The sequence below is a fragment of the Lacerta agilis genome, chromosome 12 (assembly GCF_009819535.1).
Source record: "Lacerta agilis isolate rLacAgi1 chromosome 12, rLacAgi1.pri, whole genome shotgun sequence".
Taxonomy (NCBI): domain Eukaryota; kingdom Metazoa; phylum Chordata; class Lepidosauria; order Squamata; family Lacertidae; genus Lacerta; species Lacerta agilis.
In genome coordinates this window covers 44,700,053-44,716,075 of record NC_046323.1, presented here as the reverse complement: position 1 = coordinate 44,716,075, position 16,023 = coordinate 44,700,053, and the positions used below count along the sequence as shown (strand labels likewise).

The 16,023-nt window shown below is 38.8% G+C and overlaps 1 protein-coding gene across 1 annotated transcript in view; it reads right to left on the bottom strand.

Annotated features, from left to right (window-relative positions):
* Positions 1-16,023, bottom strand: part of LMBR1 (limb development membrane protein 1) — a 62,773-nt gene that overhangs the window by 34,361 nt on the left and 12,389 nt on the right. The window contains exons 2-5 of the mRNA XM_033166275.1: positions 13,099-13,171; positions 9,872-9,911; positions 8,221-8,360; positions 3,906-4,009 (exon numbers count right to left, since the gene is read on the bottom strand). Coding sequence (XP_033022166.1) covers positions 3,906-4,009; positions 8,221-8,360; positions 9,872-9,911; positions 13,099-13,171 — 357 coding nt within the window. The remainder of the gene's footprint in view (positions 1-3,905; positions 4,010-8,220; positions 8,361-9,871; positions 9,912-13,098; positions 13,172-16,023) is intronic.

Genomic DNA, 16,023 nt, shown 5'->3' with positions numbered 1-16,023 from the left:
TTCTGAGTTATTGGTCTTAGTAACTTTGCCCGAGCCTCACTATGCAGGGGACAAATAAAGATTATATGATGGAGAGATTCCGTCGACTTTTTATCGCAATCACAAAAGGGGGAAACTAAGCCCTTGGAAAATCTATGTCTCAGGACATTAGAAGGAAAAACATTAAACCTCACTTTGGTGAAAGCGAATCGGTGCCCAGCAGTGGAAAGGGAGGATAGGTATAGAGGGACATGATGTAATGGAACAACTCCAAAATTCCGAGGCGAGCAGACACCCCCACCCAGCATATGATTACGCTGTAGCTCCAAATCGTCCAGTCTTTGTTTGATTAATCTTTTTGCCGAAGCAGGATCTAAGTTAAGTGAGTCTAAAGGAGAGATTCCAAAAGACAGAAGTTTGGCGTGGATTTTCCCAATCCAAGGTTTTACAAATTCGTCACGCCAAAGACATTGGACGAGTGCTGTAACAACTCTCATGCTTCTGCTTGCACAAGCAGAAGGACATCCTTGATTTAGCTTCATTTTTCTGACACAGTGCTCAAGTGCATGGCATAAAATAGTCCTTCCACAAGTAGAAGACACCTTCCACATAGGAAAGTGTAGCTTGGCTCTAACACAATGACACTGAGAAACTGACAATTCACATAATAGGTAAATTATTCCCAAAAGAACCAGTAGAAGCACCAGCTGCATATTAACCAAAAAAAAGTCCAGCAGCAGATGAACAAAATCTCCTTGGGTAAAATATAAATCAAGAATTAAAATATAGGAAATTAATTATATTGCCCTTCTTGTGTGCTTTTAATGCTTTGTGCATCACAATGAGTGAATAAGTGAAAAAGTGGATTCTAAAAGTAAGCCTAAGTGAAATAATTTGGGTAGCTAAAACAATTATGTTTGTTTACTATCAAGGCAATAATGAACTCCAAGAAATTTAACAAGGATGTAAGTACTGAAAACCAGCTTTAGAGTGAAGACGGATCTATCTAGATTTACAATTTAAAGAATATGGAGAAAACTGCAGACCCAATTAAAAAATGTAACAGTGGACTAAGGGAAAAGGCCATTTAAGCCCCTTTTAAAAAGCAGTGAGTTAATCCCCTTAGGCCTAAAATATCCTGTCTGAATTAACAGAATGGTTTAATTAAAACCCTAGACAGAGAATCGTGTTTAGTTTGATTTTCAGAACACTGCATCCATCCGTGGTGAGTGGCCAATTTCCGTATCTGTATCTCTGTGTAATATGGAAGTGGTTTAAAAAAAACAACTTTTGCCCAAGGGAATCAATGGGAGCCTTCCAGAGGAACCATATGCCATAGACAATGAATGCCATCAATTAGAACAGAATAACTCACAATAAATTTGTAAGCAGCAAGGGGTGTAGTGATGAGGATTTATCTTTTTTAAACAAACAGAAAATATTAGTCTAGTTGTTATAAAAATTACTAAGGCCTACTTTTCATTATCGAATTATGTCATAATTTATTATACAATATATTACACTGGGTTAGGGGGTTATGTTCTAGCAGTCAAGCCATCAGCCGGTACCCAAAAAGAGTCAGAAGACTTTCTTTCATAATTGTAAATTTAACACTGTCTGTTCCTTAACTGTAGAAATAGGTTCAGGTAGGTAGCCGTGTTGGTCTGACACAGTCAAAATATATTAAAAAATTGTCCAGTAGCACCTCAGAAACCAACTAAGTTTGTTCTGGGTATAAGTTTTTGTGTTCATGCACACTTCTTCAGATAAACAGTAATAGTAGTAATAGGGTTAGGAAAAGGCAGCAGAATTACATATTCCCATCAGCCTTAATCAAAAGCAGTATAGCTATGGTCCAGGGACAAAGCCACGGTGAACACTATCCAAGACCTGTTTCCAAAATCAGCACAGATAACAACAATCATGTCGAAAGAAGCAGGGACTGGGGGGGAGAGTGTTGTGTGTTTCTAAAGAAAATGCACATTCCTTAGCTGAATCCCAGCTCCATAATGATGATTAGGGGATTGGTATCATTACATCTGTGGAGGCCTCAGATATCAGATACAGATTGAAGTCCCACCTAATGGGAAAACCTCAAGACTTGTTCGGTGGGAGGATAAATGGCTTTTCAAATGCTATAAAAATACTCACCATAAAGTAATATCAAACATCAGTTCACATGTTTTGAATTAGATAGTTCAGAATTCACTCACTTCAACACTTACATCCTCATAGAGACTTGTGCCTACTTCCCTTACCAAATGGTTTGGGAGCACCTAATCTTGCTCCCTGAAATTTGCCATTTTAAAGGAAGGTGTAAATAGATACAAGGAAAAAGTGAAGCGTTTTAATGGTTTATAATCAGGCTGCTACATTTAATCAATTTATCCAGAAGCACATTTACACAGATATTTTTTTTAGCTCTAATTTATTTACATTTTTTAATATAGTAAAAAACAAATTCATTATTTTGAAAAAACCTATTTCCATTTCATTTATTGAGGAGTATGATTGTGTGTGTAAGAAAGTTTCATAAACACAAACACACACACACACAACAGACACAAAAATTCCTCTGAAGGCACGGTATGTACATTTTCATACACCACCACCTGTGAAGCAATGCAAGTATCAGATATTCAGTGAGGGGTGACAGCTCAATGGTAGAACATCTGTTTTGCATGATGAAGGCCCCAGGTTCAATTCATGTCATCTCCAGGTACAGGTGAGAAAGACTCCTGTCTAAAAACCTGGAGAGCCACAGTCAGATATGTTGACAGTACTGACTGAGATTGACCAATGGCCTGACTAGCAGCTTCCAGGATCACTGGGATATCTGAACCATTTTCATGCTCATACGCTGTCATGTGCATTTTGTCCTGTCTGACTACTAAGGTGGGTGAGGTGAGGTGCTATGAGAATGGGCTTCAAAATATAAATCTGTCGGAACAGGAATATGAAGGAGACTTCTAGATTGTATCTATGGGGACTCCACATGAAGAGGAAAGGGTTAATTCAGATGGCAGAGGTGGAGGATAACCTGCAGAAGGAAACTAAGAGTAAGAAGGAGAACATACCAAACAATGGGAGGAGTTAGCAGTCAGCAGCTGTTCTATTTAGCTGATTGCAGTCTCTGAGAGCTTGAAGTGTGTTTTGAGGGGAAGGCCCAGAGTGCTGTCACAGTGAGCCTGGTGCAAAATTTTACTCAATTTTTTAAGTGTCAGCCCAATGGTGGACCTGTCTTTTTGTGGCCCTGAAGCTTGAACAGTTATGGGGGCACATTTGCAACCAGCAATGTCTTAGGCAACCACTGTTATTTTCTTCAATGGGGTTGTTCCACAACAGATCACTGTACCTTTACAACAACTGTGCTACTGACTCTCAAACTTTGGGATGGTTGAAATATATACAACCAAAAATTAATCAATTTCAGTCGTGTGACTCAAGTTGGGTCTACTAGACCCAAAATTGTAAAGCAATGGGACTAAGGTTGCTTCTGGGCCCCTTCAAGATTAGGTCCCCTGAAACTTAAGCTTCATTAGTTTCATAGTAGTCCCTTGTGTCAATCGCAAGCATTCCATAAAGTTAACTATTCAGGTTAAGTCACATTCAACACTGAATATTCTTGTTATTTAATAAACCGTGTCTAAATTATTAATGCACAATTCATATATAACCTAATATATTAAGAGGACTAGCTTGAATGCAGACCAAGAGTTTTGTTGCTACTATTATATATCTTTAAGTGCCTATTACTCAGGTTTATACATAATTATTGCCAATGCCAATTACTATCATCATTTAATACACATCAATTTGTTTTAGCATAGATTCTAAAAGCTGGCCATTAGTTTTGTAAATATAGTGTTGTTGGCTGCTCATAGTAGTTTAACCATCACATTCACATATATTTAATATCCACGCACCTTTTTTAAACCAGCAAAGCCTTCCGACTCCAGAAAGAAGAAAGCAAAGGGCATCAGTACAAACAAACAAAGGTTGGAAAAGAGAGAAACAAGATTCCATAAGCCTAGAGAAAAACAAAATGTATGTGTTACTTGTGAAAACTGCAGAACCTTTAAAGTATAACACAAAATGAGTTCTATCACCCAAATATAATGCTCACTGACACTTTCACTACTCTGAATTACTTAGTTTGAAAACTAAATTCCTCTCTTGGAGGAAACCAATTTTCTGGATCCTTCTCAATCAGGGTTTTGGCCTGGTTTTGGCACAGAAACTGCTTGTATGATAGCCTCTGTCATGAGGAGAGATGGGTAAATATGTCCCTGTTAAGTTCCTTGACCTCTGATCCTGGCCCAGCTGCGCTGGCTGCCAATCAATTTCTAGACCCAATTCAAAGTGCTGGTTTTGACCTATAGAGCTTTAAATGGCTTAGGGCCGCAATACCTCAAGGACTGCCTCCCCCCAAGACCCTGCAATCATCCTGTGAGGCCCTTCTTCATGTGCCCCCTCCCAAGAGAGGTCTGCAGGGTGGCAACATGAGAACGGCCCTTTTCTGCAGTGGCTCCCCATTTGGGGAATGCTCTCCCCAGGGAGGCTCTGGCTCACCTGGTGCCTTCTGACTTATCTTTAGGCACTGCACAAAAATGTTCCTGTAATACCTGGCCTTTGGCAGATTAAGCGATCTAGGGCCTTTAAAATGTGTTTTTACGGGGTGGTTTCTTTTGTTATTATGTAATCCATTTAGTGTTTTCGTTTTGTATATTTATGTTGTGCACTGCCCTGTGATCTTTGGATGAAAGACTGTATATTAAATAAATAAATAAATAAATAAATAGGCATCTGAAGTGGCTCAGTTACGTGCCACATGTTGTCTAGCTTTCTAAAAATTACTGCAGGCAGTGCAACATAGAACTCAACCCCATGCATTCAAAGTTTGGCCCTCTTTTCTTTCGAAGAGCCTATGAGGCAAGCAGCTTGTGCAAGATCTTCGTCAAGGGGGGCAGGGAATCAAACTACACCCTGAAAATATGTTTGGAATGTTTTGCTATGCACACCTAATTGTTCTCCTATGCTTACTTTGTCCACTTGTGTGCCAAAAATTGCTTTTATATGTATGAAGAAGCATAGGCATATTACTGCCTGTAACTCTTTTAACCCCAAAAGAGAGGATATCATAAAGGAGGAACAAAAGGTTGTGCGGGGAGGGGGTAAACTGGCTGGGTGCGCAAAACATGGGGGGAGCAACCACACCCTAAGCATTAATGCGGCTGATGACAAACTACAATGTATGAAGGATTTTATGAGCAACCCACACAAACCTTGCCAGCTTAACTGATACAATCTAAATGTTAAAGCATTTAAGTAAAAGAAAACTGCAATTAAGCAAGCATGTTACCACTTCTGATAAAGCCTCACCCTTGCCGACAGTACTTGTGGAATAGAATGCAAGCCCTGCATTGTGTGGATGTGGAATTTTCACTATATTCTATCCCCATCTGCTGGACGCATATGAGATAACAACAACCTCACATTTGTCATGTTCATTTTATTACAGTACTTAAGTTCCAATATCTCAGAGTCTTGAAATTGAGCTAAATTTATCTGGTGTTAGACATACTGTACTTTAAAATTATTGTTTTCACTTTAAAAGGTTATCTACCTTGGCTTTCAGAATCATTACAAATTAATAACTGAACTAAAATCAGTAGCCTATTCCAGTTAGCTCAGTTGATTACGAGCGTGGTGCTCATAATGGCAGTGTTGTGGGTTCAGTTCCCATACATGCCACCTGCATAGTCCTGTATTGCAGGCGGCTGGACTGGGTGATCACTGGGGTCCATTCCTTAGGTGTTTGCATCAAGCACAATGCATTTTTTCAAAGTTTTCAAAAGGTTTCTGAATTCAATTAGACATCCTTTATAAAGGAATCTACAATAGGAACAGACTGCAAAATTATATGCTTACATGTAAATTACAGGTATTACTATGCAAAATAAGATAACAAACTTTATGTAGGAGCTTCTGGTTTTAAACTACCATGTGCACCCCCAGGTACCAGATCAGGGCAGAACATACAAAAATATATTTTTATTAATTCAATTTCTCTATGAAGGACTCAAGGGAAGTAACACATTCTAGTGCAAGAATTAAAAATAGTAAGTATCTAAAACAATCAATGCTAGTGCTTAATAAAAAAAAACCCACAAATTAACTTCATCAGAATGACTGAAGACCCCCAAGCACACAAATTCAGCAGCTAACTAAAGTTAATATAAACTAAAGTTTATATATAAAATCCAATATCACACGGAGATAAGCTGCTGACTAAGCAGTATGCTCCACCTGTTCAATGACTCTCCCACCCCCCCAAAAATATGGTGAATTCAAGGTCATTATTTCACAGACCCTTTTTCCACATGTCACTAATTTATTTATTCAATTTATATTCCATTTTGCCTTCAAGGAGCTCAAAGGGGCACACAGGTCTTTTCTCACCACCACCTCACAAGGCAGGTGAGACAGTGTCTGGTCCAGCACTACTCAGTGAGCTTCATAGCTAAGTGGGGATTTGATCCTGGGTTTCCCAAATCCTAATCTAACTGCACACCACACTAGCTTTCTCATCTTCAGGGCAAAGAAACGGGATAACTCCTGTCTTGCACAGCCAATAATCTTGCTTCTGCACTGCAAACTAAAGCAGTGTTTTTCAACCTTTTTTGGGCAAAGGCACACTTGTTTCATGAAAAAAATCACGAGGCACACCACCATTAGAAAATGTTAAAAAATTTAACTCTGTGCCTATATTGACTATATATAAAGTAATTTTCCCACGGCACACCAGGCAACGTCTCGCGGCACACTAGTGTGCCGCGGAACAGTGGTTGAAAAACACTGAACTAAAGGACCAAAAAGAATGGCAGTCTTTATATACACATTCCCACACATCAGTCACTCAAAGCTGAGTTACCATTGATGATCTTCATTTATCTCATGCCCCCTTAAATCAATTCATTGTACAGCTGGATATGTGGGTTCTCATATGCAGCTTATTGCTATTGCCGTGCTGGAGGATGACCAGGAGCTCCCTGAGGCAAACATCATGGAGGAGCAGCCTGTCAATGAATTGTGAGGCAAAGCAGGGGCATCTGGGGCCCACAGAAGGCACAACAACCCATCCTGCTCCTCAAGACAGAGGAAGCCCCTTCAAAGAATTGGGGGGGGGGAGTGGCCTACGGAGCACAGGCACCCAACACTACAAGTTCAGTCGGCCACCAGACACCGTAGTACACTCCTGAAGAACAAGAATAAAAGAATATTCCTGAACAAGCTATTCTTCCCAAACAAACAAATTCCTCAGGCAACATGGATGGTCTGAAGCTGTGCTCTGGTGGAGCTCTGAAGGCTCAAGTCTTTGCACCAGCTTCATAACTTGTGTTATCCTTGTCTACCTAGCTATTTGCTGGGCCTCCCTCTGTTTTGACTTTAGACTGCCTTTGAACCATGTTACCCCTGGGTTTGAATGTATGACCACCATCAGACTGCGATTCACATACCGTTCACTGCTGACTCTCAGCTGCACTGCTTGCGTTATCACCTGTGCAACGCCAGTTGTGTGTGGTTCAGAATACTAATCTGAATACAGTATTGGACAGAAGTAGAGCAGGACATCTCTGACCTCATAAAAACAAACCCTATAATGAAAACAAAGCAGCCACTCTTCCCAAGTTTCATTCTTCCCACACAGAACCAGAATGACAGCTAATTGGGGATGCCGCCACAGCCCACAAATCTAGTATAGATAATTGAGGATTGTCAAAAAGACAGCATTCAACCCCTTCTGAAAAATAGTTAAGTTGCATCTATCCAATGGAAGTCCTGTTTGTTTGTTTGTTTGTTTGTTTGTTTGTTTGTTTGTTTGTTTAACTGGACTTACAGTCACCTTGTCCCAAGACCTCAGGGTGGAAAAGAGAATGCTAATTATTGTACCATGTCCCTTGCCACCAAAAGCCAGTTTGACAAAAAGCATCTTGTATCAATTGCAGAAGGTGTACAAGTTCAGGATTTGGAGAGCCCTTATGAAAAAAGAGCATTCTAAAGATGAAAAGCAGGTAAGATTACCTGCCCAGTTTACTGAATGCCCCTACTTAGGATGAAAAATATTTCCTAAGGTAATCTGTGTACCCTAACGGTTCTGATTTGATGCATAGCTGGTACACTTAAGATAATTTTGTGTTACAAATTCAAGTACCAATATTAAAATTCTATAATACAAACCATGAATTAGAGATCCATTTAACCACTGAATATAGTAGCTATGTGGAAAAGAGAGCAGGATTTCATTGCTGATTATTGAGAAAGGTAGAAGAAGGACAGCACCAGCTGAAACTGCAAGAGTAAATGTACTCAAGAATAGCCTGAAAATCAAAAAGAAGCATTATTGTTATTGCAAATACAACAGTTCAGACACAAACTGTTAAGTCAATGAAAACATCTTAAAAAGAGCTTCATTGCATAACTGCCACTGCTTTGCAGGCACCAGAGCTAATATTCAACATGCAAAGTTTATTATTATTTTTAAATAGAATGGAGACCTATCAAATATTAGCTGCTATTCTTATTAATTTATATATAGCTTACACATACCAAAATGGCCTCTAAGCAGTTCAATTAGCACACCACCCTCTCACTTCCTTATCTTTCCTTATACCTCACAAAATACTATTCCTGAATGTGTTCAAGAAAACCAAGCAAGTCAAATCTGTCAAGGTTAATGAAAGTGCTCCCTCTGCTGTACAAGTCTAGTACTGCTGAAGTGATGAAAAGCTCTGCATGGGAGCAAATTCAAACAAATTTTGGTTTGCAGATGAATACTAAAAGGGAAACACACACATATGCCACAATCCAAAGAACAACACAACTAGATTGGCATGCAAAAGCAGGCTCTGGGATGAGCATTGTCAGATTGCAGCTCCCATGTCATATGGAAAGCCAGTTAAGATAATAGTCATACCTCGGGTTGCAAACGTGATCCATGCGGGAGGCACGTTTGCAACCTGCAGCGTTCACAACCCGCAGCGCCGCATCTGCGCACGTGCGTGATGTGATTCGGCACTTCAGCGCATGCGCGTGACATCATTTTGCGCTTCTGCGCATGTGCGAGCGCCGAAACCCAGGAGTAACCCATTCCGGTACTTCCAGGTTCGGCGCAGTCCGCAACCCGAAAATGCGCAACCCACAGCATTCGTAACCCAAGGTATGACTGTATTACTTTTATAACAGTTTCTTATAAAAGCTATTCAAAAAGTCAAAATTCTCAGTGGACACCTAAGTTTTAAAGAAAATTTAAATACGGGGAATGCAGATTCTATTTTCAGATTTTGCTTTCATCAGGCTATTTGATCCATAAACACTGACATTGTCAAAAACTAAGAGCTAAAAAGCCATGCAAGCAGCATATATTTTAGTTTTGTGCTTGGCGAGCCAAGAGTATTCTTCTTCTACAACAGAAAAAAACACTTATTTGGCCTCATTCACTCATTATACTAAACCATGGTTTATTAAAATAAATTAAAACCATGTCTTAGTGTTATGTAAGAATCCTGACCAGAAGCGTAACTATGGTTTGTTCAGTGATTTGAAACCATGGTTTGTTTTTGGTTCACCAAACATTGGCCTGGTGTTACAAGCGAACTCAGCATCCTTCTTTAACCACAGTTTGTGTCGTCCCCCCCAACTCTAGAAAAACTACAAAAGCTTGGGGCAAGAGTAGCTGGAAAACAAATAAAACTTTGGAAAAACAATCCATGATTCATTTGATTGTCTATGGGTTTAGCGTTATATACAAGCCAGACCTATATCTGCATAGCACCGGAAAGGTAATGATAGCCTAAATAAGATATACATATACATACAAACATATACATACGAAATTCTATTGACAATAGCATCTTCATCCTCTTGCTCATCTGAAAAATAATATATATTTGTATTACATTTTATTTCCAAGACAACTGTTGCCTGCTTTTTACTTCTTTTCCAACATTTTTATATATAAAAAGTTAAAGTGATCAAAATGCACAGATTACAAATCAGTGAACCCTTGTTTAGACTGCCCTAGTCTTTGCCTTAAAACAGATGCCTACACAGCAAGATAGCCCAATCTTTGCGCTGTCATAGTACAATGCTCCTATATACAAGCTTTTTTTCCTCCACTAATCTCAAATTTAGCATTTGAGTCTGCATCACAGTTTACAAAACCTATTGTTCTTGACTGCCTGCCTTTGGACAGTCAATGAGGCAGCAAGTGAGGAAGTCACTCGTGCTTCCTCGATGACTGGTTTTAACTTTTACATAGGCAAGAGCATTATCCAGTGCATAAACAAAACAAACATCTCTCCCTTAACCCAGTGGTGAAGCTACCTGCTCCAGGCACTGGGAACAGCGTACATCCGGGGGGGGGGTGTATCGGGGGGGGGGGGTGCACGACAAGCTGGCCTGGGGCATTTGTGGCAAGCGGCACACATCCCAGGGGGTGCAGCAGAGCATCCCAGGGATGGAGGCAGCCATGATGTCAAACCCCCCCCCCCGGATGGCACCCGGGGCAGACCGCTGCCCCCCTGCCCCCACCTTCGTCCGCCAGTGTCTTCACCCTCAAATGAGACCCAGAAATGCCAACAGAGGAAGCACAAGTGACTTAAGTTTCCTCCCTTGCTTGCTTTGGTAGAATGTCCTACGGCCATATTATGCTTATTTTATTTGCACACTTATATACCACCAATATTAAGAAAAAATATGGCACTGCAAAGCATAACATGAACAATAAAATTCCATTAATAAATTCCATTGATAAAGAGAAGTGAAATCTCAAAGCACTTTGAAACCATAGGTAAAAAGTTTATTTGTGGATGGGAGTGCACATAATTTGGGGGGAAATTAGAATACAGTCGTACCTCGGCTCCTGGATGCCTTGGGAGTTGAACGTTCCAACTCCTGAACAATCGAAAACCAGAAGTGAGTGTTCCGGTTTTCAAACATTCTTTTGGAAGCCAAACATCCAACAGGGCTTCTGTGGCTTTCGACTGGCTGCAGGAGCTTCCTGCAGCCAATCAGAAGCCACACTTTGGAAGTCGAACGTTTCGGAAGTCGAACTGATTCTGTTCGACTTTCGAGGTACAACTGTATGTACAATTCTTAATTTGTCATCATCCTTTCTTTTCTTCTTAGCACTTTGGCTTTGCTTTAACAATGTTAAAGAAAATGGAAAATTGAAATTGTGCTTCCTCTGTGTTCTACCATGAATTTATATTTACAGATTGGACTAGCAGACATTCTCTGAATAGGATGACTCCCCGCTCCAGCCTTGATAGGCAAGGTCTTCAAGACTGTTGCCTCCTCTTCCAGGGGAGAATTTGTCCTGCCCTCCAGACCTAACTGGCAGAAAAGAAACAACCCCTCAACCCCAAAATAAAACATAACTCAGGGTAGATAGGAAATGAGAAACAGATTTAAAAGAGGTTTAATTTTAAAATTTACAACTGTAAGGTGCAAGACAATATGAAACCATATTAAGTTATTAGGATTTGAATTAAGAATATATATATGTGCAAAATTTCATGTTTAAAGAGGAAAAGAGGAAAAATACAGTTTTGGAATTTTGAAACCTTAGAAAGCTCCATTAAAATATTGTCAGAAAAGAAATGAAAATGTAATAAAAATATTATGCAAGGTTTTTTTAATCAAACTTCATATTTGTTTTTTATCATGCTTCATATTTGTACTTTATAAAAGTACTGTATTTCATAAAATTTTAAATAAAAAAAAAGAGTAATGTGAAAGTTTAAAGGAATTCATTTTCATAAAGCTACATTTATAAATGTACAGAATGTTAGAGATGAAAGTGAAGAAAAATGTCAAGATGGCTTGATGGTGCAAGCCACCAGAAGCTTACCCTTACCCAAGTATAACTTAGTTTTTTGACGGATAAGAAATGACCAACCAGATGCCTGTGGGAAGTCTGCAAGCTGGACATGAGCGCAACAGCCTTCTGCCCACCTGCAATTCCAAGCAACTGATAGTTGGTGGAATAATGCCTGACAGTGGAAGCAGAATATAGCCTTGGATAGCATTGCCCTCAATTAATTTGTCTATAATAACATAATTGAGTACAAATAAATTTGGATGTTAAGTTTATGTTTTATTAATTTTTCAATTTGCAGATTTAACAAGGAATTGGGGGAAAATATCATGAAAAGATGGGGAATAAAGTAAAGAAGCAGAAAACAGGAAAAATAGTACTAACAGTAATAGCAAACCATAATATATTGGATACACTGACCATCAATACGTGGATCTTACATTAAAAATACAAATTAATATAAGCCCTCCAGTTAAACTTTAATCTCAAACCCTTACCGTAAATAGTATATCATTTACTGACATAATAATGATAAACTAAATTAGCAATCCTGAACCCATATTTATTTAGACTGCAACCATAATACTATTTGTACCACTAGGATCCCTGTCATGCAACTATTCATTAGATTACCACCATGCAGTCTGTAGACATTTGGCTAGGTGGCAGCATGGCATAGATAATGAGCTTTCTTTCTGGCAATTGCAGTAAGGTGCTTTCCAAGACTGGTAACACGCATCTGCTTGGGCAGGTTTTGCCCCACTAGGTTACTGGCCCATTTTACATATGGTGCTGCTACATTACTTACTTGTTGTTGATTATTTTTTAGATTGTATGTATAGTTTAGTACTTATTTATTCTTATACGTATTAACAATTTAGTATTGGAATTTTAGGTGGTAAACTACTTGGAGATCCTTTTATCAGAAGCAATATATAAATTATTTAAATAAATAAACTTCACCTTCTATTAACCAACTTGCAAAATTATAAATGAAGAAAACAGGCACAAATTAAGAGCTAAAGTCCTAACAAGTTGGGAAACCCACACTGCAAGAAATAAAGGTTGGGCAAATACAACAAAGAGATAATGTAAAATAGTACGGCTCTCTGGTCAAACACAAACTTTCCCCTCATCACACAAAACACCTTTTTGGCACTGTGCCCCAAAATCACCAAGAGCATCTCATCTATTTCCCATTTTGATTGCAGTCTACATATGACTATAAAAACAGTTACCTCCTTTCCTCTTGTATCTTCTGATAATGAAGTAGGATACAATATACAGAATAGCAAACAGAAGAAAACAGATCTGAAAAAGAAAGTTACAGAGTGAAGAGATTCACATCATATAACAAACAACAATTTAGTTTTCAAAAATACTAAATTGACACAAGTTATAATAAATAGAAAGAAAACATTATACCAACAATATAATTACTAATATGCAATGCTTATGTTATTTTGGCTATTTTTGTAGCTTTCCCGAAGTACTAATTTTACTGCTGCAAGGGCCACACATAAGAAAATTCACCATTATATCTTCTTAACTGGTCAAGATATATTAAAAAGGCCAGATTGCAAAGGAATTAATCCATCATTTTTCAGGAACAATGTGTATTAATATGCAAGATGACTGCCAGTCTTAAAGTCCAGTGAGTATGCCAGCAAACTTCTGTTTTGCTTGCACAACACATTTGAAGATATAATCTGGCAAATGACCCAGAACACCAGTAGGATGCAATGATGGCACTCCAGCACTCCTGCAACACACAAAGCCTGCTAATTCATTGCACAAATCCATGTATTTTTTACTGGATCAGGCTTGTGAGAAAATAAACTATGCACTAAAATGGTGTTGAACTTTATACTAATCATTTGTATTTCTTTCAACCACTGACATGTAGACAACCACTGTACCCAGAATATAACACAGGAAAACAAAGCCAGACATGTTAGAAATAAAGTAGGAACAAAATGAATGGAAAGTTAATCAAAGGTTTTAAAACATTACACTTCCTGTAGTAGCCCCACAATCTGACACTAAAAATCCAACTATTCAAATTCATAATTTATGGGATGTCGGCTCCCAATTCTACCGATAATTGACTAAGGCTTGCAATCCTATGAACACTTACCTACCAGCGAGCAAAGACTCCAGAATTTGGGGCTGCACAAAGCATCTCATGTCAAAGGACAAAGTATAAAGTTTGCAATTTGCACTACATGTGAAACAACAACTACTGTATGTCTTCCTTCTTACAATGACTGGCAAGTGAACAGAGTGATCAGTGGAAATCAGTGGCAATGTATCTTTCTAACCTGATTTCTTCTTTTATAATCATGTCAGACCTTGAACTTTTTCATTAAAAAAATCTTACAATCATCATCATACTAATAGAAACTAGGAGAATGGAATACAACAGTGTTGGCAATGTGGTGCCCTCAAGCTGTTGTGGACTGCAACTCCCAGCCTCAGGCAGCAGGGTCAACAATGAGGAATGATGGGAGTTGTAGCTCACAGAACCTGAAGGGTACCAGATGGCTGCCCCTGGAATCAAGTGTCTAGAAAGAAAGAATGGCTGCCGTGGTTGAATAGGAATATTCTACACTGCAACATTCTGTTGCAGGTCCCACTTGACTCTTAGCATAATTGAAACATTCCGATACAAAATGTGATGAAAAATGCAACATGAAAGTTAGTATTTCCTCTAATAATGATTGTCTGTTCAATGTGATGTTGCCCATTGATAGCAAATGGCTAATGGATTGCACTCCTCACATACACAAATTCCATTTTACTATTAATCATGTTTAGTAGTCAGTATGCTGGTTAAGAAATTACTGGTACACCAAACCATGGTTTGGCATTATGTATATAAGAAGAGTAATTAATAATACTAAAAGTACAAAAGCACAACTGTGCCTTAAATGTCTGAGTAGAAAAGCAGAATAGAGATTACTAAAACAACAAAAATAACTCTTCATAAAAATATATTTTAACTTTAAAGTCGAGTTTCACATTAAATATTGACTGAAAAGGCATCATGTACTTTGAAGAAGAACAAACTCAGGACGAAAGGGAGAAATGAGCTAAGAGGAAGGCACGTTTGGCAAATCCTCGCCGTGATCAACTCCTACCTGGATCCAAAATTGGTCTCCACAGTTGCCTACGGACACACTGTTAAGACCATATTCATGGAAGACAATCTTACTCAGCTATGAGTGATCACCAAAGAATAAGATTGACTGTATATTTTGATGGAAGTAGAATATTCCCTCCCTCCCCCCCCCATGCATATGTCAGGACTTAATCTGAGCTGGATTGTACCTGAACAGTATATTAATTTGCAATTTCTTTGGACTCTGGCTTTATTCACTGTGCTTTCACTCAAATTAGCTATCTCTAAATGCCAAAAACCAGTTATATCAAATGACTGGACACATCAGCACTCTACAGGCCAGCGCTTGTCAGCATATAGTACCCCATTCCTGGTTCAGCTCATCTTACCCAGCACTTGTCATTAAAACCCTGCAGAGTGCTTCTATTATCCTTCATTCTCAGGGTTTCAGGAAGGAGATAATGAAAAAACTAGAGGGTTGTTTATGCAAAGACTATTTTAAAATACATTATCTACAATTAATTGGCTAACACTTACGTTCTCATGCAAAAAACACTTATGGATTAAAAATGGCTTGCTTTGCCAAGTTCAATTTGACTGGAAGCAGGGTCATATTTAATTCTGAAACAGTACTTCCAACCCACAGCGAGAGATCTATTATTCCAAATTAAATCAGTGTGATTTAAAGCCAGAATAAAGGTAGTTCACATTTTTGCAGAGAACACCTAATGCCATGCAGGGATTTGCACATGCAATCAATTTCTGACTTCCAACTGCAGCTGCCCACAATTTCATCACAGTGATGTTCAAAGTGTATTTTTAGGATAGAGTAGGAAATGGGTCTATAAACAATTTGTCAGGTGATGCTATAGAGGATAATAAAAAGTATATCCTTTCCTCACCTCTTCCTCATGCTAAACCTCATCCAGTGATCTACAACTAACCAACATGGTTGGCACCCATGTGTCTCGAGAGACAATGGAAGAGTGTGCCTTTGGGGATGAAGTCAAACCATTGGAGGGTTACATCTGCTGCGGCTGTA